The sequence below is a fragment of the Podarcis bocagei genome (assembly GCF_964188305.1).
Source record: "Podarcis bocagei genome assembly, chromosome: Z".
NCBI classification, from domain to species: Eukaryota; Metazoa; Chordata; class Lepidosauria; order Squamata; family Lacertidae; genus Podarcis; species Podarcis bocagei.
The window spans coordinates 27,755,185-27,780,823 of NC_138140.1; the positions used below are offsets into that span (position 1 = coordinate 27,755,185).

At 45.1% G+C, this 25,639-nt stretch overlaps 1 protein-coding gene across 3 annotated transcripts in view; it reads left to right on the forward strand.

Annotated features, from left to right (window-relative positions):
- Window positions 1-25,639, forward strand: part of COL4A6 (collagen type IV alpha 6 chain) — a 181,500-nt gene that overhangs the window by 117,082 nt on the left and 38,779 nt on the right. For all 3 annotated transcript variants that reach the window (XM_081179281.1, XM_081179280.1, XM_081179282.1), the window contains exons 7-21: window positions 4,578-4,694; window positions 5,720-5,788; window positions 6,528-6,563; window positions 7,567-7,629; window positions 8,878-8,913; window positions 12,897-12,942; window positions 14,384-14,472; window positions 16,471-16,524; window positions 17,404-17,463; window positions 20,108-20,152; window positions 20,826-20,879; window positions 21,690-21,759; window positions 22,960-23,070; window positions 24,235-24,384; window positions 25,210-25,314. In XM_081179281.1, the coding sequence (XP_081035407.1) occupies window positions 4,578-4,694; window positions 5,720-5,788; window positions 6,528-6,563; window positions 7,567-7,629; window positions 8,878-8,913; window positions 12,897-12,942; window positions 14,384-14,472; window positions 16,471-16,524; window positions 17,404-17,463; window positions 20,108-20,152; window positions 20,826-20,879; window positions 21,690-21,759; window positions 22,960-23,070; window positions 24,235-24,384; window positions 25,210-25,314 (1,105 nt within the window). The remainder of the gene's footprint in view (window positions 1-4,577; window positions 4,695-5,719; window positions 5,789-6,527; window positions 6,564-7,566; window positions 7,630-8,877; window positions 8,914-12,896; window positions 12,943-14,383; window positions 14,473-16,470; window positions 16,525-17,403; window positions 17,464-20,107; window positions 20,153-20,825; window positions 20,880-21,689; window positions 21,760-22,959; window positions 23,071-24,234; window positions 24,385-25,209; window positions 25,315-25,639) is intronic.

Here is a 25,639-nt window from a genome sequence, read left to right on the forward strand (position 1 = left end):
TTTCCCATGGAACAAGGTTCAGGAGTTTGGAAAGCGAGATGCAAGGTTTATACCATTTCAGCTGAATATACAAGGCTTGCTAAATGGAAACAACACAGTGAAATAGTGCATGGAATGGCTTCTATCAGTTCTGTTTAAAAGTGTTTGGGGGCAGGGGAGGAACCTCAGGCTATTTTAAAGGCAAGATCTGGAACTCACCAGAGGGCCCCCCCCCTCCAGCTCTCATAATATACAGAGCTGCTTATTAAATTGGGCTAGCGTTCATCCTTGAGTGAATCTATTCCCCCCCTTTTTTCAATGTTTATTCAGTTCCTCTGGAAAAGTTTAGAAGGCAGGCCATTCCCAGGCACTGTGTTAGAAAAAGGTGTCACTGTGTCATCCGTAACACCCTCTATTGTAATCTCTTTAATCTGAATTGATAGAGCAGGAACATTTGGTATAGTGGTTTGTATCCAATGTAGTGGTTTGTATCCACACTTGCTTTTGCCCTGCAGCTTTGATGTTAGTCTTAAACTTTTATACATGTAAGTTTTTTTATGTGTATAATTGTAAGTCACATTATTTTTGTAAGCATACATTTAACAGCAGCAGCAAGAGGGAAGAGACCATGCCATTTCAGGGAGAGAATCCACTTTTGAACACAACAGTGCTTTAAATTTTGTTTATCATTTCTCAACTGCATTAGTCTGTGATTTTCTTCAGCTGAAATCTGGCATTGTGTAGTTCATTCTACCAGCTCATTCTGCTGCTCTGCAGCTATTTAGTGCCCAAATGAGCAGACTTAATGCAAAGCATGAATTTACCTATAGCAATGACAGGTAAAATTTGAGTTCATCATCTCTGTCAGCTCCATCTCAAAACAAGAAAGCTACTCCAGGATGTTAATAATATTGTAGAAGCTGGAGATAATGTAGCCCACAAACAGTCTGTAGTATTATCTAGTTATCTACTTGTGGGTAGGAGCTGCTGGTCTTTATTTGCGAACACGTATAATTATCATTTCCACTGAATGAGCTTGTCCCTAGAGATATCTGCAGCCTTCTGGCTATAAATCTAAATACATAAAGATATGTATAAAGAATTGCACGTGTTTGCTTTGAATAGTCACAGTTCAATGTTTATATTTTATTACTGTATGGTGTGTTGACACAAGATACTTTACTCCTAAACCGCATATGAGAGATTACAATAGCAGACTCCACTGTTTTTAAAGGGAGTAGCTTTTAAACAGAGAGGAAGCTGGGCAAGGGATGTACCAAGAACTGCAAATCAAGAGTTTCCACCAGTGTGGGCTAATTTTCCCAATAATCCTTTAGCGGGACCTTTGCCAACTCCTAATTTCATTTCATTTTATTTTATTGTTGTTGCTGCCAGCACAGTTTGAACTCCTGCAGTTTATACATTAAATGCATTAGCCAGACAATACCTTCTGGAGAGTGTGAAACAAAGAAAATATCTTTTAAAACCCACACAGCTACTTGGGGGGCATTTCACACACAGCCCCGCCATACATCTCTGCGATGATAGAGATTGGGGGAAAGCTCCTCCCAGTTTGAAAAGCAGCCCACCCACAAATCAGCACAGTATAGTTGGAACTAGCTTATTTGTATACAGGTTGTATCTCAAATAGCACCATGCTAAAGTCACCTAGTGGTGTACTTGTTCTGCCAGCGGAACCTTGTTCTGCAAGATCTAAGCAGGTTGCCAGTAACTTTGTATTGTTTTATTTATTTATTTCATAAAATTTATATGCTGCTTAGGGACGCGGGTAGCGCTGTGGGTTAAACCACAGAGCCTAGGACTTGCCGATCAGATGGTCGGTAGTTCGAATCCCTGCGGCGGGGTGAGCTCCCGTTGCTCGGTCCCTGCTCCTGCCAACCTAGCCGTTCGAAAGCACGTCAAAGTGCAAGTAGATCAATAGGTACCGCTCTGGAGGGAAGGTAAACGGCGTTTCCGTGTGCTGCTCTGGTTCGCCAGAAGCGGCTTAGTCATGCTGGCCACATGACCCGGAAGCTGTACGCCGGCTCCCTCGGCCAGTAAAGCGAGATGAGCTCCACAACCCCAGAGCCGGTCACGACTGGACCTAATGGTCAGTGGTCCCTTTACCTTTTTATATGCTGCTTGATTGTCCGGGGGCGGGGAGGGGGCGGACCTCTGAAAGTAGTTTACAAAGAAACAATGAAATTATCAATAAAAACAGTTGAAATCAGCTTAAATAGTTCAAACAGTTTAGAACGTTCTAAGATAAACTAGAAACAGGTTATAACATGTCAACGTTCGACATATCCAGGGATGCTTACCTGAACAGAAATGTTCTTTGCAGGTTCTGAAAAGAGTTCAGTGAAGGTGCCTGGCTGGTGTCAGTAAGCAGGGAGTTCCACAGTGAAATATCTATTTCTTGCAGAAGCATTGGAATCTTTTGTTGTGCAATGTTAGAACTCACCTTCACACTGGCAGAGAATATTGGCTATATCCTCTATTCAATCCCCTCCTCTGACAGTGGGCTCCCTTAGGTTTACCTGGCAGTAGTAGGCAGCAACAGCACTCAAGGTACATTTGTGGGAGTTGGAGTCCAACAACATCTTTGGGACCACAGGCTCCCCACTGCTTTGCAAAACCAGCCTATCTCGGACGTGACCAACATAGTGCCCACTAGTGGTTCTTGGACTCCCATCGGCCCTGGCCAGCCCCAGGGCTGATGGGAGTTGTAGTCCAAAAACATCTAGAGGGTTGGCTACCTCTGGGATGTGGTATACTTTGTTTATCGGTGATGTCTGTCAGACAAGTGGTAATGCTATGCAAAAACCTTGAATAAGCTCTGCCTCTCAGTTCTTGAGAGTTTGATATGGTGGTTTTGGTTCATACAATACTGAGAGAGTAACCCAGATTAAGTAGGACCCTTTAGAATTACGTGCCCTTTACAGTGAGGATCCAGAGGTGCTCATTTTCTTAAAGCTGCAGCTGCTGCCATCTAGCGTCACAATTCTCTTCAGAGCAAGAATAGCCCTTAGGAAAGAGCACAGAGATAAACCCATCAGTCCTTCTTTTCCGTGTTCGAATGTTGTCTTAGGGTGCCCCCAAACTGGCAGAATTTTGCAGGAGGGATTAAAGGAGCATGCAGAGATATTTAGGTGCATACAATTAAAAGTGGATTAAAATGCTCTGTCAGCCAAGTGCAACAAATCCACTTTTAAAAAGGAGTGGAGTACAGCAGTCTTGCAGCTTGCACACATTTAACTTGCACGACCACAGCTTTACATGCTTGGTGACAGGCCAGCGGACACAGAACAAATTAAACACACACAGAGTGGAAAGAGCTTTTCAAGCTCTTCACCTTGCTTACCAAGCTCTGGGAAGGTCCCATAAGGGCTTTAGAGGCCTCTGCAAAATCTCCTGGGGCCATCTGAGATCTGCCAAAGGCCTCCAGAGCCCAAGCAATACCTTCCCAGAGCCCAACAAGTCAGGAAGAGAGCTTGAAAAGCTCTTTCCACACTGGGCTTTCCTGCCACAGAAAGAGCTTTTATGTTCCTCACCTTGCATGAGGCATGGCTACTTTGAAAAGGTATGGATGGTCACGTGAGGGAAGCTCTGGGGTTGTCCTGACTGTACATGATTTTGCCTTTACATGCTTACCCTTCCCAATCTAATCTCAAGTGAAGTTTAATAATTTCACAAAATGTACATTTTCTATAAAAAACAAAACAGGTGATTGGATACCCTCACATATTCTATGTTGCGCCTTAAAGTGGGCACCTGGGGAGGAGACTTTTCAGTTTTCAGTGGCACTGGAACTGTGAGTCAAATGCAACCTGCCTCTGAATGTGGAGGCTTCATATCATATTTGGAAACTTAAGCTAGTGCAGAATTCAGCGGCCATGTTGCTCACTGGGGCAAGATGGTTTGAGAATATTACACCAGTCCTGGTCTAACTGCACTGGCTGCTGTTTAGTTTCCAGGACCAATTCAAAGTGCTGGTTTTGACCTATAAAGCCTTAAGTGGCTCAGGACCACAATACCTCAAGGACCGCCTCTCCCCATATAAACTGACCCAGACCCTGCATTCATCATCTGAGGCCCTTCTTCATGTGCCTCCTCCTTGGGAGGGTGGGGAACTACTGAAAACCATCCCCAGGGTGTTCTCCATGATCGACTTGAGACATGCAGAATGAGGCAGCCCTTAAAGCTCCCAGAATTTGGGGAGTTCTGATGATGTATAAATCAGAATTACCCATCCTGAGAGCTTTTGTGTTCATTTCCCTGTAGACTGCAGATCTGCAAGTGTGTTCCTTTGCTCTCTCCAGTGCGCTTGCTATTGCAAATGCATGATAAAGAACACTGTAAGTGTATCACCACTGGGTTCTGAGTTAGGGCACGTAGGTCATTATTGTTCAGCTATGCTTTTGTAAACCCTTTTATTTTTGCCTCTTTGGCTAAATCAAATATTTTTTTTCATTAGATTTGATAAACTGATTCCTCTTACAGCAACTGTTTACATTATTGTACATTTTTTTAAAGTTCAAAGATGTTTGCAAAATGCTAATCTTAATACACTATTTTCCTTTTCTCTCTTTGCACAGGGACACCCTGGTCAGCCAGGACACAGAGGCTTGCCTGGCCTGGATGGCTGTAATGGCACTATTGGGAGTCCTGGGGTTCCAGGACCAGATGGATTTCCTGGTGTGCAAGGTCCCCCGGTAATTCGTTGTACTGCCTTATGTTAGGTAGGGCTGCCATATGTCTAAAATTTCCCGGACATAGCTGGGATTCAGCCGTTGGAAACAGCATCCTGGCGGAAAGAGCTTTAATGCACCCAGGTGGAAATAAAGACATATGGCAGCACATGTCAGAAGTGTAGATTTTGGTGTACAGTGGGTCGGGTTGCGAACGTGATCCATGCAGGATGCACATTCGCAACCCACAGCGTCTGCAACCCACAGCAGCGCATTTGCACACATGCGGGTTGCGATTTGGCGCTTCTGCGCATGCGCGACCACCGAAACCCGGAAGTAACCCGTTTCAGTATTTCCGGGTTTTGGCGGTCTGCAACCCGAAAAAACGCAACCTGAAGTGCCTGTAACCCGAGGTATAACTGTATTTCCTTTTCACTCTTTGAAATATGGCAACCCTATCTTTGGAGAGCTGGGAAGGCATTCTGTCCAAAACCATGGAAAGCCACTGTCATTTGGAATAGGCAGTCATGGGTTACAGGGAACAGTGGTGTGGTGTAAGGTAGTTTTGCAGTTAAGTCAGGGGTGGGGAACCTTTTTGAGCCTGAAAGCCACATGCCCCTGCTGGCAACCTTTCTGAAGGTGGGTAAAGTCAGGTGCAAATGTGGGGAAAGTGATGGATATAACTGCTACCTTCCTAGCATTGAGTGCATCCCATCCCATGTATAGTTCAGAGGTTTCTGCACACACACACACACACACCACACACACATACCTTGCTCATCTCTCCAGCTCTTCCCAGGCAAACAAGAGGCACTGTCCCAGTCCAAGAACATATTCAGACCTGGCAAAAGCACTCAAGGAGGTTGTGGCCTTGGGAGAGTTCTGGGAGGTACAAGGTGAACAATTAGGGCCTGCTTATATCCATTTGCTTTTTGGCACTGGTTTCAGGAACGTTCATGTTTTTGCTTTCTACCCCTGCCCCTTGTTTTTTTTAAGAGAAACAAACATGCTTGACTGGTTGGATTTTTTGTTTTTATGTGTCTATATAGGGTGACCCTGGACCAAAGGGGCCAAAAGGCGAGCCTTCTTTTGCCCAGGGAGTTTTTAAGGGAATGAAGGTAAGATATGTTCAAACAAGGGAGAAATGGAAGCATGCATAATACTTTTGCCAGCCTTCTCAAACCTGGCACCCTCCAGATATTTTGCACTACAACTGCGCTGACTGGGGCTGATGGGAGCTGTAGTTCAAAGCATCCAAAAGGCACCAGGGACTCAGCTATACAGCTGCAAATACAATGTTTTAAGTGTGTTGTAAAGTGTATTATACAAATGTGACACGAGATGGTGATGGTGAGCCATGAGAAATTTAATATATTTTCCAAAACTTTTCTTTTATTAAGAAAAAAAAACATTTTCACATTTTTTTTTTATATGTGTCTAGATTCCACCCAGGCTGAGGAAAGCTGATCTAAGACATTTCATTTTGTTGCTTGTGTTTTGGTTAGGGGGGCATTTTTCTGCAAGTGACTGCAATCAACTGTTTACAATTTTCATACCTGTTTGTATCGCACATGCATACAGGGCATAAATGAATAGAAATGTATATTTTATTTTTGACATTTAAAAATAATTTAATGAGGCTTAATCGTGGATTTTTATTTCTGAATGTTTATCTGAGCCAGTAAGGTAGATGTTTCACTCAGTAATGTTGCATCTTAGCATGTAGGTAATAGTTAACCAGTTGTTGTGATAATGGCAATAGTAATAGTAGTAGTATCATCATCATCATCATCTGCATTAAAGCATTTTTTTGAATATTTAATTTCGGCTTCATCAAAGGCTATTGTTGTTGTTTAGGGAGAAAGAGGTCGTTCCGGATTGGATGGTGCAGTTGTAAGTTTGTTTTCCATACACTCTCATTTCTGATAAAAGCTTTGAATCTTGACAAGCAGCTCCTTAAGAGAACCAAAATGCATCTTTGTGTTATTTATGTTTGCTGTCCTGGGATTGTGCTGTTTATCTGAAATGCTGAATACAGATATCATCATCCCAAAGACCGTGAGCATTTCTGGATGGTGGGGGATCAATTCTCATACTATGTCAGCTTTTATAGCTGCGCACCAAGTTCTAGTTGCTCATACCACACGTGGAGTACTGCCTATGTTAAGGCTGATGGCATGTGCTGAACTCCGCTTGCACTTATTTTTAGTGCACTGTTGTGATCCTTAGTTTTCTTCCTGGGACCCCCCATGAAAGAGCATGCTAGAGATTCAAGCTCACCAAATTCTACTCACGCCATTGATCTGCAAATAACTGCTGCACCGTATGACAACAGCAGGTGGATCTGGTGTACACAATAGACTAGTACACACAGAACAATTTCAGCTTAATGAACCATGGTTCGTAATTAGGACAAGTGTCATGCACACTTGCTCCCTCCTTTCCTCACACATTGGCTTTGATGCTCCAGTTGTGGTTTCGTGTTCCATCCCATTACAGAATCAAATCCCGGTTTCGCATTCTAGTTCATAAACTGAGATTAAACCACAGTTTCTCAGTTCATATGTAATGTGAAACTATTGTTTCCACTATCCACAGTAGAAGCAGCCCAAGAGATGCACGAGGGAAGGGAGGAGTAACAGCAAACTGCATTGGCACTATTTCTGTTTTCAACATTTTAAAGATGAGATCACTATTTCTGAACCAGCAAAGCAGCTACCATAACTAATAAGTAGGAATAACCATTCCCTAAAATGGGAAGGATTATTCTCCATTAATTTGCCTGCATATGATTTTTTGTGCACAAGGGAATAATACATGTATATATGGCCCATTATTCTCTACCCAAAAAGCCTATGATATTGCAAGTTATATTCCCTAATGTTTCTTTTTCCAGGGACCTAAAGGATTCTCTGGCCCTACTGGTCCTATTGGCCCAGCTGGGCTACCTGGCTTTCCGGTAAGTCACTCTTTCTGTTTGCCCTCCTTGCCATTAATTATAATGTTTCCTGCTATAGTCATTTTGCTATATTCATTTTTTTTTGGTCAGTTGTTCAGAGCTATATTTTTGCTACTATTGTTGGTAGCTTAAATTTTTAGGTTTTATCTTTATAGCAGTCCATAATGTTAAAATAGTTTCTTTGAGAAAACACACAAGTGCAGTTAATGAATGATCGATCGTGGAAATGAAGCCCCTCCCTCCTTTCCCCAGAGACAATGCAGCAATTCATCATTGAGGCCGAGATCCTAAGTGCACTTAACTAGAGTTTAGTTGTATTGCTGCGCTTTGAACCTGTGAATGGTTTTAGATTTTCTACGGAGCAGAGTAACCAAAGTGATGGCCTCCAGATGTTGTTGGACTCAGCTGTGCTTCAGTGGTTCTGCTCCTATCTCCAGGGCTGCTTTGGTGCCATGGAAGTTGCCCTGTGGTCATCCCGGAGGGCTCCGTCTCTTCCCCTAGGCTAAGATCTGTAAGGCATTACTGGGAGCTGTCATGAGGAGACTTGGAACGAAGTGTCATCAATATACAGATCACACCCATCTCTGTTTCTCTGGTCCATCTGAATTGGGAAAGGTGGTTGAGGTGCTTGACTGCTTCATGGAGGTGGGGACGGGCTGAGTATGGGCCCAGTAAACTGAAGCTGAATCCTGAAAAGACAGAGGTATTAATGTGTCCCAGGTCCTCACTTTGCAGAGGTGATGAAACAGCCTATTCTGGACAGGGTTGCACTCCCATGAATGCAGCAGCTCTGCAGTTTGCGGTCACTCCTGGATTGAACACTGTCACTGAGGTCTAGGAATACCTTTTCCCAGCTATGACTGGTTCACCAGTCTTATTGGGGAGGAGAAGCTTTGGCCATGGACACACACACCATTATTTAAAAGTTAGGGCAACATTTAGTGGCATGAGTGAGTGGGGAGGAAAGAGGTCATTTCACTTCCCACCAGAATTAGAGGAGAGATGTGTCATCTGATCTCACCCGTTCATTCTCTGTGCTTCTGTGCTTACATTTGCAGTATACTTTACAATAAACAACTGTTAATTTTAGGATAATAAGACAGACACCCACCCTTCATTTCTTTTTGTGCCTGTATTTGCTGCTTCTTTTTCTGTTTTCATGCCCATTCCTTTAAAAAAATTGACATCCCAGCCAAGTGTAAATTCCTATATGTAATTTTTTTTGGTTTTTGTTTTTTTTACATTTAGGGGCCACCAGGTCCACCTGGCCCCCCAGGTCCTGTGGTAAGTATGTTTGATTATTGCCTTGATTCTTGGATTTTAGACATTTCCATTCATTAGATAAGTAACGTTGTTGTTGTTTTTCCTTGCATCCTTTAAGCAACATCAAAGCTTTCGGATGAAATATGGCAGTCTAGCTTCAGGCATGCTTGGAGGAAACTATTACATATACTTATCTGGATCCATTTCAGCCTGGCTTCAGACCTGGGCATGGTACTGAAACTGCCTTGGTCATCCTGGTTGATGGCATTTGCTGGGAGAGAGATGCAGGAAGTTTGCTTGTTCTCCTTAATCTCTCAGGGACTTTTGACACTGTTGACATGGAGTCTCTGGCGGTACTGTGTTTCAGTAGTTCTGCTCCTTCATCCAGGGCCGTTTCCAGAAAGCAGTCAAAAGAAGCTACTGTTCGATGCTATGAGAACTTTTCTGTGGTGTCCTGTTGGTTCCATCTTCTCCCCATGCTATTTAAGATACAGTGGTACCCCGCAAGACGAATGCCTCGCAAGACGGAAAACCCGCAAGACGAAAGGGTTTTCTGTTTTGGAGGCGCTTCGCAAGACGAATTTCCCTATGGGCTTGCTTCGCAAGACGAAAGCCCATAGGGAAATCTCCGGGGACCTCTTTTAAATGCTGGTGGTGGGGAGCAAAGCCTTTCCCCCCCTCCGGCCTTCAGAAGAGGTCCAGGAAGGCCGGCGGGGGCCGAAAGGCTTTGCTCCCCACCGCCAGCATTTTAAAAGCAGTCCGGGATAGCAGGGAAGCGCTTCCCGCTATCGCGGACGGCTTTTGAAGGCAGGCGGGGGGGAGCAAAGACTTTCGCCCCCCGCCCGCCTTCAGAAGAGGTCCAGGACCTCTTCTGAAGGCGGGCGGGGGGCGAAAGTCTTCGCTCCCCCCTGCCTGCCTTCCCGGGAGAGCGGAGAAAGGCAGCGCCTTTCTCCGCTGTCCCGGACGGCTTTTGAAGGCAGGCGGGGGGGGAAGACTTTCGCCCCCCGCCCGCCTTCAGAAGAGGTCCTGGACCTCTTCTGAAGGCGGGCGGGGGGCAAAAGTCTTTGCTCCCCCCTGCCTGCCTTCCCGGGAGAGCGGAGAAAGGCAGCGCCTTTCTCCGCTGTCCCGGACGGCTTTTGAAGGCAGGCAGGGGGGGGAGACTTTCGCCCCCCGCCCACCTTCAGAAGAGGTCCTGGACCTCTTCTGAAGGCCGGCGGGGGGCAAACTCTTTGCTCCCCCCGCCTGCCTTCCCGGGGCAGCGGAGACTTCTCTGCTGTCCCGGGCGATCTTAAAATGCTGGCGGGCGGCAGCGAAGCCTTCGCTGCCGACCCCCAGCATTTTAAAAGCCCCCAGGGCAGCGGAGACATCTCTGCTGTCCCGGGCGATCTTAAAATGCTGGCGGGTGGCAGCGAAGCCTTTGCTGCCGACCCCCAGCATTTTAAAAGCCCCCGGGGCAGCGGAGACTTCTCTGCTGTCCCGAGCGATCTTAAAATGCTGGCGGGCGGCAGCGAAGCCTTTGCTGCCGACCCTCAGCATTTTAAAAGCCCCCGGGGCAGCGGAGACTTCTCTGCTGTCCCGGGCTTTCTTAAAATGCTGGCAGGCGGCAGCGAACCCTTCGCTGCCGACCCCCAGCATTTTAAAAGCCCCTGGGGCAGCGGAGACTTCTCTGCTGTCCCGGGCGATCTTAAAATGCTGGCGGGCGGCAGCGAAGCCTTCGCTGCCGACCCCCAGCATTTTAAAAGCCCCCGGGGCAGCGGAGACTTCTCTGCTGTCCCGAGCGATCTTAAAATGCTGGCGGGCGGCAGCGAAGCCTTTGCTGCCGACCCTCAGCATTTTAAAAGCCCCCGGGGCAGCGGAGACTTCTCTGCTGTCCCGGGCTTTCTTAAAATGCTGGCAGGCGGCAGCGAACCCTTCGCTGCCGACCCCCAGCATTTTAAAAGCCCCTGGGGCAGCGGAGACTTCTCTGCTGTCCCGGGCGATCTTAAAATGCTGGCGGGCGGCAGCGAAGCCTTCGCTGCCGACCCCCAGCATTTTAAAAGCCCCCGGGGCAGCGGAGACTTCTCTGCTGTCCCGGGCGATCTTAAAATGCTGGCGGGCGGCAGCGAAACCTTCGCTGCCGACCCCCAGCATTTTAAAAGCCCCCGGGGCAGCGGAGACTTTTCTGCTGTCCCGGGCGATCTTAAAATGCTGGCGGGCGACAGCAAAGCCTTCGCTGCCGACCCCCAGCATTTTAAAAGCCCCCGGGGCAGCGGAGACTTCTCTGCTGTCCCGGGCGATCTTAAAATGCTGGCGGGCGGCAGCGAAACCTTCGCTGCCGACCCCCAGCATTTTAAAAGCCCCCGGGGCAGCGGAGACTTCTCTGCTGTCCCGGGCTTTCTTAAAATGCTGGCAGGCGGCAGCGAACCCTTCGCTGCCGACCCCCAGCATTTTAAAAGCCCCTGGGGCAGCAGAGACTTCTCTGCTCTCCTGGGCGATCTTAAAATGCTGGCGGGTGGCAGCGAAGCCTTCGCTGCCGACCCCCAGCATTTTAAAAGCCCCTGGGGCAGCGGAGACTTCTCTGCTGTCCCGGGCGATCTTAAAATGCTGGCAGGCGGCAGCGAACCCTTCCCTGCCGACCCCCAGCATTTTAAAAGCCCCTGGGGCAGCGGAGACTTCTCTGCTGTCCCGGGCGATCTTAAAATGCTGGCGGGCGGCAGCCAAGCCCTCCTGTCCCCGGAGCTTGCAGGGCGGGAGGTGGGGAGAAGGGCTTTTCTTCCCACCGCCAGCCTTCAGAACAGCCTTCTGAAGGCTGGCGGTGGGAAGAAAAGCCCTTGTCCCCCCCCCCCAGCCTTCAGAAGAGGTCGGGGGACAGACTGTCCCCGGACCTGGTCTGAAGGCGGTTTCCCTAGGAACGCATTAATTGATTTTCAATGCATTCCTGTGGGAAACCGTGCATCGCAAGACGAAAAACTCGCAAGAAGAAAAAACTTGCGGAACGAATTAATTTCGTCTTGCGAGGCACCACTGTATATAGAAAGCCACTGGGAGCTGTTATCTTGAGTGTCAGCAATATGTGGAAGACACTCATCTCAAACTCTCTGTTCCATCTAATTCAGGAGAAGTCATGGAGGTGCTAAGCAGGTGTTTGGAGGCAGTGGGCCTGGATGTGGGCCAAGAAATTGAAACTGAACCCTGAAAAGGCAGAGGTGTTTTGTGTTCTAAGTCCTCAAGTCCAAGAGGTGTGAAGATGGCTTGTACCGTGGAAGGAGCAGGTTCATAGCTTGGAGGTGCTCCTGGATCCAGCATTGTCACTCGAGACCAAGTGGCCTCATTGGTTAGAAGTGTATATTTCTAGTTCTGGCTGGCTTGCCAGCTTTGCTCCTTATGGCCAGAAATGACTTTGCCACTGTAATCTATGCTCTGGTAGCTTTCAGATTGGATAATGGCAATGCTGCTCTTGAAGATGATTCAGAAACTTCAGCTGGTCCAATATGCAGCAGCCAGATTACTGGCTGGGGATGCCCTTAGGACTCCTATAACCCCTGTTTTGAAACAGCTATACTAGGCCCCCATCAAGTGTTAAGACCAGTAGAGGGGGCCCTCTTTGTAGTTCTACAGCTCCCAGAAGCTCAAGGGGTGGCAGCGCAGGACAGGGCATTCTCCATGGCAGCCCAAACTGTGGAATTCCCTCTCCACAGAGGTGCATCTGACACCTTCACTCTACAGCTTTCAGTGAATGTTTGACCCTGACATTTGACACCTGAGACATGTGTTTTCAGGACCCAATCAGTTCCTGTTTCTGCCATTTCCTTTAAATGGTTTTAGTTCTGAATTTTAAATCGTTATAATAACCCATCCTGCAACCTGCTGGTGAAGGGAGGTAATAAATAAATGTAATAATAAGAACACTGTGCATTAGTTATTTTAGGAGATTCTTGATTTGTGTTTTTTTCCTCATTTTTCTACAAATCTAAAACAGTTTATTTTTCATAATACATTGCTTATTTGGTTTTGTTTTTCAACAGGGTAACAGTGGCCTAGTTTTCCAAGGAGAAAAAGGAGCAAAGGCAAGTTCAGTTTATTTTGGCTTTGCCATGTGATGATATTTGGAAATGTGCTTAGGCATCCTGCTAATGGTTATACCAGCCATTTAATCCCCAGTTAGGAACCTCATTTGATTCATCAAAAGAAAGGAGTTACTCAGGAGCAAATGTGTCAACAACCATAACCATTTCCAGTGGTTGGTCTTGAAGCCCTAGAGAGCTACTGCGAGTCAGATCAAATACTACTGGAATCAGGGGTGGAGGAAGGGGTGGGTGGTGGGTGCAGGCCTCCCCGGGTGTCACCACTGACAGGGTTGACAAAATGATGGGTGGCACTCACTTCAGTGCCTGCAGCCATGCGTCTCTCCTGGGAGAGACACGGTGGCTTGGACGTGTGCAGGCTCTGTGCTGCCCAAACGGTCAGGCCACTGCTTTCGCCCCAGCTGTAGGGCGGCTGAGTGGGAGGAGGCAGGCGGACTCCGGAGGCCCCATGGTGCGCCCCGCCCCTATGACCTTCCAAGGAAAACCCAAATTGCCATTTACTCCAATTGAGTGCTAAAGGGTGGATGGAATTCCCCAGGGGGGAAGCAACAGGACCAGAGGAAATATGGATAAGCCCTGAGTCAAGAGTAGCTATCCATTCAACTCAGGCCCCACTATACATTTCAAACAGTTTCCCTCAATGTCTCTTCCAAAACTCTTAATTCAAGCTTCATTTGACTGAAATTTGGTTTCTATAGCAGCTGTTCTGGAGAGACTGACCCCATTGCTATCTTTCCCCCTGAATATGATGAATAGAAAGTCAGATCCAAAGTTGTACTCCACTGTAATCCTCTTTCCTTGATGAAGCAGCCTTAAGAATACAGGGAAGGGCTGCTGCTGAGTGGCAGAGCAGCTGCTTTTAATGAAGGTCCTCATTTCAGTCCCTGGGCATCTGCAGGTCAGGGTTGGGGAAAGGCCCTCTGCCTGATACCTTTGGCAGCTGCTGCCAGTCATTGTTGAAATACTGAGCTAGAGGGATCAAGGACCTGACTCATTATAAGGCAACTTCCTATGTTTGGTCAGCTGGGTTGAGCCAAGGGTTTAGTCTAGTCCAGCACCCTCTTCCTACAGTGGCCAACCAAATGCCCGTTGAGTGAAGAAGCTTTCCTTTGCTATCTTTCCCAGCAACTTCCAATTCAGGCTGCTATCCTGTACCCACGGGGCTCTTTACCAAACCAAATTTTGGGTGGACTTTTCTCACCTAGAATATCTACCAGTGTTCATAACCAACAACACCCACTCAGCCCCTTCTAAGTTCCCTTTGCACTCAGCATGTCTTTTGACAACTGATGTGTGATTCCAGCTTCTGGGATTTCCAAGCTTTTTTTTCTTTTGGCTTTAAAACCCCTTGAATGTGCTTTACCCATGCAAGGCATACATTTTAATTGCCTCATGCCTCATGCATAATCTTTTCCCCCAATAGGGAGATGTTGGGCTTCCAGGGCCCGCTGGTCCTCCACCTTCTACAGGGATCCAGGAATTCATGGGATTCCCCAAAGGACAGCAAGGAGCTAAGGTTTGTCTTTAACTTTGGAATCTCCCATCCCATGTTTAGTGTGAAATTGGGAGAACCCACTGAATTAATCTTTTGGTAGATTGGTTCTCTGGTTTGGCCAGATGATGTTGATGCTTTGAGTTGTGGCAGAAGTCAGACCAAGCCAAGCCCGAAAGTTTTGTTATAGGAATTCTAAGGTCTCAAATATAGAATAAATGTTCATAATTGTACAAGGCAAACACACATACATAAGTATAGTGTCTGAAATAGTAAGGAGAGCAATCCTGAAGCCATTTTGACTCTCCCAAATGGATCCCCAATATTTCTCTGCATGGAGAAAGGAAATGGGAAAAGCTTTCCAATTGTCTTGCACCTCCCTTCAAATACAGTCTGGCAAGTATCTGTTAAGCTGAGCAAACTATCAATATGTGTAAGAGATTCAGGAACTAAAGTATTTACCATCTCAAAGGAATAGCCAGGCTACCCAGAAAATACAATCAAGTAAGGCATTATCAGGTATCCTGTCAGACAGGAAAGAAGCAACACTCTCAAATTTCTGCTGGAGACCGCCTCCTTCTTTGATGTATGTATGATGTTTTGGGGGCCTAGTCTTGGGCTACAGGGTAGACAATTTCAAAAGTCTTTATAGGGGCTTGCACACCATTGCTCTGGGTCTCTCCAACCTCCTTGCAAGGAGGGGAGAGAACTCTGTTGCAACAGAAAATTTAAGACCTGCCTAGTGCATGCATTAATTAAAATGCAAACTCAGAAGAGATGGTCTATTTACCTTTTTCCACCTCTTGGTTCTTTATTGAACTGATGCACTGAGAAATCCTTGATTCAGCACTATTTCAGCACATTGTCTTGTGATAACTGGCAGGAATTTGTTTAGAGGTTAGAAGCATCCTTTCGACCTTTTGTTCCCCAGGGAAAAAGCCAAGATAACAATGTGTCTCATGCCCCTAAGGTGATTAAAAATATTTATCAGCCTACTTTGAAATTAGTTATTCAAAGAGGGCAGAGACAATTGAGGCCAGTTATTGCGGATGCTCGATATTTATTCAACTCTGTGAATGATTAACTCACTTGGTCTGATTTCCAGAAGCCTTGATCAATGATTTCCAACACTGTTTTCCCACCACCACCAAGGTGACCTAAGCATTTTGGAACATTTTTTTCTGGTTGTTTGCTTGTTGCTGAGAACTTAAGCTTTCCCAGAAGAGGAAGCAGTCAAAAGGCTTCCCAAGGTTTTAATCATTAGTTTGGGAGCATTGACATACCACATGCTTCTATACAGAAACCCTCTGAATCGTGAAACTACAGTAACCCAGGTGGAAAATGTAATCTCTTAAGGAAGCAAATAAGGGCAGACAAATAGCAGCTTTCGGTTTTTATGATGCATGTTTCGCCAGTCATTATATTTTCAAGATGGGTTCGTATGTATTTGCTAAAACACAAGATGAAGTGACTTGAGTATTTTTACAGATTATCTGGGATTAAATTGGGCCATCTCAGCTGATTTGGTTAGGCAAGATGGGGCTAGCTTTTTAGTTAATGCTAAACCAGAGCTAAATGTTATGGGCGCAAATCTAGGTTATCCTCAGGTTCATGTACTCCTTCCTTTTCCAGTGCCACAAGCAAGGAGTTTGGAACTTTTGCTTCCATTTTAGATTAATTACTGCTTGCCTGTCATCCACACCCACCAAACTGCTCTTAATGTTAGCAAGCCAACTTCAAAGGATAGTTTGAAATGCTGACTTGTTACAACAAACCATAAGATTAAACACAGTTTAGGGCAGTGTTTCCCAAACTTGGGTCTCCAGGCTGTTTCTGAACTACAACTCCTTTCATCCCTGGCTAGCAGAACCAGTGGTCAGGGGATGATGGGAATTGTAGTCCAGAAACAGCTGGAGACCCAAGTTTGGGAAACACTGGATTAGGGTTTGAATGTTCTAAAATGGTTCCCATTTCCTTGGAATTGCCAGTATTTTCTATAAATCCTCTCGCGTCTTTTTTCAGGGTGTTCCTGGTCCTGAAGGCTTTCCTGGTCCTCCTGGGTTTCCTGGTCCTCCAGTAAGTTTGTTTATGCCATGGCACAAGAGTTTGCTATGTTTCCACTCCTCTAGTTCTTTTAATACAAAGGGCTTATAAAGAAGGCATAAAGCCATTGGGGAGGGGGGTGATCTGTGTTTATCCAGATGTTGTTGGACTCCCAACTCCCATCAGCCACAGCTGGCATGGCTTCTGGTCAAGAATGGTGTGAGTTCCAGTCCAACAACATTTGGAGGTTTCAGATGTGTTATACAGTGGTATAAAATAAGTGAGGTGCAAGAGCCACTTCCCTACATTATCTCTTTGAAGTACTTTGAAGTGCATCTACATGGTGCAATCTCCTGTTGCTGCTCTCCAGCAGCTGAGCACTGACTTGCTAGTCTTCCCCTTCTCCCCAGTTTCTTGGGTGGCCATGATCAAGTTCCACAGACATTAAAACTTAGTAAATCTGATTCCATATAATCTATAAGGACTAAATATTTTAGGAAATTTTACAACCCCTTTACAGTCCAGTATAAATATTTTAGGAAAATTTACAGCCTCTTTAACAGTCTAAGGAACACTAAGGAATAAATATTTTAGGAAAGTTTTGAAGCATGAGATAAATTATCTGAATTGCATCAGTGTTATGAGCTTTCCTACTTACTATCCCCAAAGACAAATATTCTTTTTGGCTTCTTGGGTTTGTGGTAGTAAACATGATCTATGTTTTGTTGAAGAAGGGAAATGCTCTTTTTTCACACATCCCATTTTTCAGACCAAAGAGTCATGCAGAATGCCCCATTGTTTCTCACATGGAGATCATTTGCTTTCTATATCTTGGGCTTGCATTGTGTTTTTGGTTTGCATGCTGAGGTGTGGATTAATCCAAGCGTCTTTGGCCATTTCTCCCCCTTTCAGGGCTTTAGGATTTTCGGAGAAAAGGGAGAAAAGGGTGTACCTGGTTTGCCAGGGCCAAGGGTAAGTAACTTCACAAAATCCATCCTTTGCTGTTATGGAAGGTATCTTTGTGGGGGTGGAAGTGAGTGGTGTCACTGGGCTTAGCAGGCTTGGTCGGCACTAGGGGTCTTGTGGGGGGGGGAGTGGGCTGACTAGGCTGTCTTTGGTTCCACGCAACTCCTGCTTTCACTCCCCACCCCCTAGCAGCACTGTTGTCCCAGCTGTCAACTTGTGGTCTGTTGACAGCAGTACTATAACAGCTGCTCAGCTCCTGGCTGGTTCTAGTGCCAGCACCACTGGATAATCCTTCCCACAAGTGAGATTGGGAGTTTAGCAGCAGCAGTGCCATCTTGGAGACCAAGTGGTAAGGAGGAGCATTCCAGAGTGTGTGAGCCCTTGACAAAGCTATGGAAAGGGCCATGAATAAATGGTAGTTCACATGCTTTGCAAAAGGTTCAACACATCTGCACATAGTGCTGGGAGTGACAGCAGCCTGAAACCCTAGAGAGCTACTGCCAGTCAGTGTTGGCAGTAGGGAGCAGTAGGTTTGGCTCTGAGGCAGCTTCCTGTGCATCTGTGTTCCTAAATGCCTCCACTACGCTAGGTGTTCATGGTGCTTAGGGTTAGGTTGCAGTGTGTTCACCATTAGTCATGTCTTTTATTACTTGGTTAGAAGTATATTTTAATACTTACTTGGTTTCATATGTTTTTAAGCATTTTAGGCTGCAGCCTGAGCTCCACTTAACACCAGGCTGCAAGGGATTCAGACTGAACAGTGGTAGGGCTGGGTGGTATATCAATATATTGTCCAAAACCAGTTTGAAGTTCATATTGTAATATCGTTTTCATAATTTTTGACCTGGCAATGTATTGTGAATCATGGTGTGTGTGTGTGTGTGTGTGTGTGTGTGTGTGTGTACGTACGTGTGCGCACACTATGAAAATATCACAATGCAGAGGAGACCATGAAGCCAGCCAATGCCTCTATCCTTATTTCAGACATCATGATATAGCAGTATATTGCAATGTGTAGCTGGTGATATATCACAATGTTGAAAACCAGGTATCGCCCAGCCCTAAACAGTGGTATCCTTTTGTTCTCTTCTCCTCTCCTGATTAAGAGGGCCTCTCAACTGCTGCTGATCACAAGGGCAGATGGGAAGCCAGCTAGTGGTGTCCTTGCCAGTGGAGCCTGATAGAACACTCTCCCCTGGGATGGGGGGAAATGAGTTGGCATGCAGTCCACTGCATCCTGAGCTGGCCTCACAGTCTGTGCTTGCCACCATTGGGCCTTGTTCGAAGGTGGCCCAGGGATCAGGCCCAATCTGCCTGCCCAACCCCCTGTAACCCCAAACTTTCAGGTACTGCTGCTGTGGGCGTCTGGGCTTCAGATTCAGGGGTGGCACCATTGCTCTACAGAGCCCCAGTGGTTGCCGCGGGGAGCCAAACCATTCCATTTAGATAAAGAATAAATGTCCAGTTGACCTGACTTATAACGCCAGCAGCAACTCACTCCATGTGTGTATTTTCCTTAAGAGTTAAAATAAATAAATAAATTCCGAAACAATACAAACATGCTCCCTTACGCTCCCTAAATAAAGCCTTTGGCTTGGATCCTAAGAAAAGTTAACTTTAGGAAGTTCAAGGAAGGACAGTTTCCTTCCCCCCTGCAGCTACTTCTGACCCCTGAAAAGCCTTGCCAGGAGGTCAGGGGCCCTTCTTGAAGAAGCCAGGAGGGAGGAATTGATGGGAATCTCCTCTTTCAGTTAGCTTTTCTTAGGATTCAAACCTAGTTGTGGATTATTCCTTCCCCAAACCCTACCCTAGGAAGCTGTTGTTTCTTCGTGGTCCATGTGTTAACCTGGATATATTCGAAATGTAATCCATACCATAATTTCTACAGTTCTGTGAGTGGTTTTGTAAGTCTTGAACAGTTTCAATTCATGATTTTGTAGGGCGGCAAGTGGGGGAGGGGGGTAATTCTCCTTTGGCCACCAAGAGTCATGTCCTGCCGGCAAATACCAAAAACACCACCTAAACTTGAGTGCGGCACAGGAACTTTATGTAGCTAGCCACTGGTGTGAATACATGCAGGTCACGCTATCCGAACGCAGTGCATTTTCAGGAAATGGCTTGCTAGGTAAGTGTGAGTGTTCGCATAACGAGTCAACAATTTCCATTAATCCCTTTGGGGAAATTTCTAATGCGTTCCTGACTGACTACTGAATTTTGATCTCAAAATGACGAGAAAGCCCAGGAAAACCCTTTGAACCCTTACAAAAAAGGCAAACAAGGAAGGGAAAAAATGCTCTCTTATTGTTTGATCTCTTCCCCTTCCTCCTCACTCCCACCATGATTTCTGGCAAAATGGCTGCCATGGACCACCAAAAAAGGAAAGAAAAAAAGAAAAAAGGAAGGCTTATTTAAGGCTGCTTATTTGTTTATAGTACTGCACACAGATCTGGCTGTTTGGATATCTGCATCTGCGGTATGCATAGTGAGCTTTGAATACAAAGTCTTCATGTTTGGATAAGTGATTTGTTTTGTATAATGAGCATTTGGATAGTGGGCTCTCCATGTAATAGTAAAAGTCAAACCAGAGTCAGGCAGTCTCTTGAGGCCTGCAGAAATATTCAATACTAACTTTTGCCTTCTTTCTTTTTAGGGAGATATGGGATTGAAGGGATTTGATGGAGGCCTAGGGAGACCGGTAGGTAGTGACTTCAAATCCCACCATGTGCCGTACTGGCAGCCACTGGCAAAATGGTCCTTTTTGGTGGTGGCCTCAAAGCTGTGGAATCAGCTTCCAAGTTCTATGCAGCACATCCCAGGACTTTGTGCCTTTAAGCAGGCAATGAAGACCTTCCTTTGCAGGCGGTTTTTTGGCTGTTGAGAATGATTTGGCCTGGATTTCCTACTTCAAGTATGAGTTCAACTAGAAAACCTCAAGGAGCACACCACCACCAATCCTATGATTCTATGTTGTCTTTATGGTCAGCTCATGTGATTGTTGTAATGTCCTTTTGCAATGTTACTGTTGTATTTGCACTTTTAATTACAAAAATAGTAAGCCACTCCTAGAATAATAGTTAGAAAGCAAGCTATAAATTTCCAAATAAATACATAATGAATGTATTTCTTTCCAAATGTGAATGTTGTTTCTCAAAGCTGCTTACAATCCAAGCACCTAATATATTACTAGTGGCAAAAAAGGAGGCTTATTTTTTCTGCCCCCTTTATCCTCTTCTTCAGTACTGTGTTGTTCTTGTGCATAAGCTAAGAGCTACAAGCTGCTGTTCTGCATGCCACCATAGAAGTGGGTAGAAATGATCACAGTTTTCATTAATAATAATAAATAATAATAATAAATAATTTTCATGCAGGGCTTATCAGGTGAACCAGGATTTCCGGGACGGGATGGATCACCAGGAGGAAAGGTAATTTCCTGAACGGAAACAAGAACCACAAGTGCTGATGTTTAAGATATATGGAGCAAACAAAAGCATTTTAGCATCTAATACAGTAAGCCTGCAACTTATGCACATTTAACTTGTGCACATTCAGCTTTATATGCTTAGCTTTTTTTTTTAAGGAAAGCAGGTGGGCATCTGGGAAAAAGGATTTTGGTAGTCCTACCTACCATTGACTGTATTTTTGACTGTATGAGATTTTGGCTTTAGGCATGATCCCAGAATGTGAACCCCGTGTAAGTTGCATGCTCACTGTATACTTATAACAACAAATGCAGTTCTCTGTCAATCTATATGTAGCCAAAATGGCACCATCCATGCCCTAGGGGAGGTGAAGGTATCAGCATTGGGGCATGGAGCAGGGACCAGGTTTTGAGAAATACCCCCACAAAAAAAGTTTTAAACCCACCTCCCAGGATAGAAACACAGTGAAATAAGGGTTGAGTGGCCCCAGAAACTGGGGACAGTGGGGTGGAATGGAGTATCCTGAAAAGGGGTGCTGCTAGCCAGCTGTAACATTGAATAGGAGCACTCCGTGCTGTAACTTTTTGTTGTCAGGTCTAACTTGCATAGGTCTGTGTTGATTTACAATCCAGCTCACAAAACAAATCTCAAATGCCAGAACAGCCATTGCAAGAAGAAACAGAATCCGTTTCAAAGAACTGTATTTGTAAAATATTTCAAATTCTGCTATTGGCAACTGTAATCATGTTGCATGTATGACATGCACGCATACACACATTTCATGTATACATATATATTGCAATTCATTTTCAGGGCGACTTTGGGGATGTTGGTCCACCAGGTCCTACAGTTACTGTTGATGGAGAAGGTGCCGTGGTCTCGGGTGCGTTTTTCTTCTTCATTCTCTTGCAAATGTTTTGATATACGATACGCCTGCATCTTGCACCCATCTAACTTGAGAACTTTCAACTATGTGAGATTTCAACTATGTGCAGGCAAGGTGGGGATGCTGTTGTGAGAACTTGTGGGAAGCCAGGTTGTCCCGTGAGATCTCATGAGACCATCCCTACCGGTCCCAGAGCTGGCACGCTGAGCAGGCCTTGCCCAAGAAGCAAAGCTGAGGGTTTAATTGCTATTTTCCTGCTGGATAGCCCCAAGTGGATCTGGCACAGGAAAAGCTTTTAAACTCTGTACTTTCCTTTCCGGGCAAGGCCTGTTCAGTGTGCCAGCTCTAGTCTCTCCCTCCTTGTGGAAGGCAGGCTAGCTAGCTGCCAGGCAGGGCAAAGCATAGCACAATTTTGACTAAACATAAGGTTGCCAGGTTTCAAATAGTAAAAAGCAGGGCACCCCAAAAGTTGGGGTACATAGCCACTGACACAGACATACAACTTTTCATCAATGGTCCTCTGATGAGGCTAGATCACATGTTACAGTTCATTTTATACAGCAGTTAAACAGTTTGCACATTATAAAGCCCACTCATGTGTCTTCAGAACATTTTTTAAATTAGTTTTTATTGGGAGGTTTTGTGTTACAAAGCAAACAGATAAACAACAGCTAATGTTGGATCAAAAGGGAAGCAGCACAGCAATCACATGAAATCCTCGAGTCGAAGGCTTGGGAAATGTGGCTGTCAGAAATCAAAACTTTTATTATTGAGCCCCACCATGGAGTTTCCAAGGGCTAAACGTGACCTAAAGATGCAAGCTGTGATCAGATGTGCTGGTGTCTATAGTTTCATCCTAACTTCAAATGAGTGAAGATTCCCCGCCCCCCTTCAGACTTCCTCACTCATTGTGAGTCAAGTCAATATATACAGAAATGTTAGGTAGGGATGGTGCCAGCATTTATTATTTATGATCATCAAAAAAATTATATTCCGCTTGCTCAGAGGGGGAGAATGGGAAATTGGGAATTGTTTGTTTGCATGCATTTTTTTTAAAAGGAAAAGAAAGTTGATTTAAAAGGCAACAACATCACTTAGTGTTGTGGTCTTGGCCACGATGAGTGAACATGGTGATTTTGGTGAGATGAATGCAGGATAGGTCTGAAGTCTTTTCCTGTTCCTTTTGTTTAATGACAGGACCTCCTGGAGAGCCTGGGACACGCGGAACCCCCGGCGCTAGAGGTGACCAAGGGTTCGATGGTTTACCAGGCATTCCTGGCCAAGCAGGGTTTCCTGCACTTACGCCAGGTAATCCAGTTGAGGATCCTTGCCTTCAGATGCAGAATTCCAGTGGTATCTGGACTCTTTGCTTCCTCTTCTTTTAACTGAATAATCTGCATGGTAGCTCAAGGGAACAGAGTGGCTCCCCTGTGAATAAAGTTTGCAGAGTTTGGGACTTTTTAGTTTAGAAAGAGAAAGAGGGGATGTGATAGAAGTTTATAAAATTATGCTTGGTGTGGAGAAAGAGAAGTTTTCTCCCTCTCAACACTAGAAACCATGGACATACAATGAAGCTGAATAATGGGAGATTCAGAACAGATAAAGGAAATGACTTCTTCATTCAGCGCATAGTTAAACTATGGAACTCAGTCCCACAGGAGGCAGCGATGGCCCCCAACCTGGATGACGTTGGAAGAAGATTAGACAAATTCATGTTCACTTCTTTGTTCTGTATAGTTTAACTGCTCACAATCATAGACGAGCATTTTAAGAGATTTGCATTATGCGTTGTTTTAGTTTTGACTTTCAGGTGGTTTTAATCTGTTTGCATTTCATTTTGCTGTTAAGCAGCTTTGAGACATTTTCTTTCTGTATAAAGTGACTGACAACTGGAATAAACAACAGCAACAATCTTTTTAATGAGTATTTGTAAACTACAACTCTTTTAAAAAAAAGAAAAAGATTTATTGGGGTTGTACAATGAAACGTAATAAGATATGGAGCCAGTGATCAACACTGAATCAAATGAAGTCTCTAAAACACTTCACAAAACAGGAAATGTTTTTGGCATGCGGCAAAATATTAAAATTGAAGCGGCCTGTCTGATTTCAAGTGTTCTGTGGCACACATGCTCCCATGCTGAAAAACTTTGTTTAACATGGAAACAAAACGAATTTGTGATAACTGGGGGGCGGGGGTAGTTAAGAGGGCTTCTGCAGGTGATTGCAGTGATCTGGACTCTGTAGAAAGGATGGTATAGCTCCCTTCTTTCTTCTTATATTCCTCTTCTTCCACTGTTAACTCCTCCCATTAGCATTTCATCAGTTACAAACTACTGTGCAATAGAGGGAAGTTTCTTGCTCCTCTTTTTTTTTTTACAGCAATTAAAAGAATAAAGATAGATATTAATAAGCAGATAATTTTATAAAGTGTTAATGACTGGAAATGTGAAACAAATCTTGTCTGTCTTAGGTTCCCCAGGTCGTATGGGAATCCCAGGTGATCTGGGACCAAAAGGAGACGTAGGAGACCCAGGCAGAGAAACAATTGGGTTGCCTGGTCCACCAGGCAGAGATGGAGATCCAGGTTTGCCAGGTCCTCCTGGGTTACCTGGACCATCATGTAAGTACATTACGGTGCTCAGTTTTTGTACTGCATGGTGTAGTGGCTACAGAGTTGGACTAGGACCTGGGAGTCCAGGGTCCTAGTCCCCACTCAGCTGTGAAGCTCACTGGGTAACCTTGGGCCAGCCACTGTCTCTTAGCCTAACCTACCTCACAGTGTTGCTGTGAGCATAAAATGGGTGAGGGGTAGAACCAAGTACATTGTATTGAACTCCTTGGGGGAAAGGTATCAGATAAATATAAATGAAATGAAATCATATTCAGCATAAATGTACTCCCACTCCTCCCCATGCTGTGAAGAAAAAAGTGAAAATCCCACAGTGCTGGTGAAATGTTGCATATTCTGTCGTTCATGGCCTTGTGGTTTTCCACATTCTTCCACCCCACAAATTCACAGTGTTTTTATGTTTGTTTGTTTAAAAGTATTTCTAAACTGCTTAATATGTTTTTAAAAACCAAAGCCGTATAAAAACAAACATAACAGAAATTCTTGAGACAACAGTCTCAAGAAACAGTAATTTCCTAATCACATCTTCTAGTCCTGTGGGTCAAGGAAAGCCCAGGCAAAAATATAAATATTTACAGGGCGTCTGAAGCAACTGGTGGATGATGCTTCAAGTTTGGGAGGTGAAAGGGTATCTCATAGTACAGGGGCAGTGTTCAAAAAAACTCTTTTGGTAGTCACTGCCCTGTGATATGGCGAAGGGTACAGTTTGATCAGTTAAATTTCTACAGATTATCCCAAGTGATCTTACAGGTCTATGCAGGGACAGGCAGTCTTTCAAGTAAGCTTGTTCTGAATTGTTTTATTCCAAATCTTCAGTTCCCATATTTACTCTGGGAGAGATCCTTGCTGGAGAACCCGGGGAGACAGGAACCCCAGGACAGAGAGGGCCACCAGGACTGTTCGGGGCAAAAGGCTACAAAGGTGAGCAGATTTTCCCTGGCTCTTGTGCATTTTCACCCAGATCTCACCAAGAATTGAACATCGCATGGTCCTTTTGTTCATGGAACATGGTGACTGCAGGTGGGGTGGGATGAAGAGAGAGAATGCATTTAGGAAATTTGGAGGAAGAGGCATAGCTTTTTGGTAGAATGTGTGCTTTATATACAAATGCCCCAGGTTTAATCCTTGGCATCTCCAGGAAGGGCCTGGAAACACTTGTGTCTGAAACCCTGAAGAGCTGCTGCTGGTCATTGTAGACCATGGGCTGTATCCATTCTCTGTCTGCTAGTACAAGGGGTCTTGCACT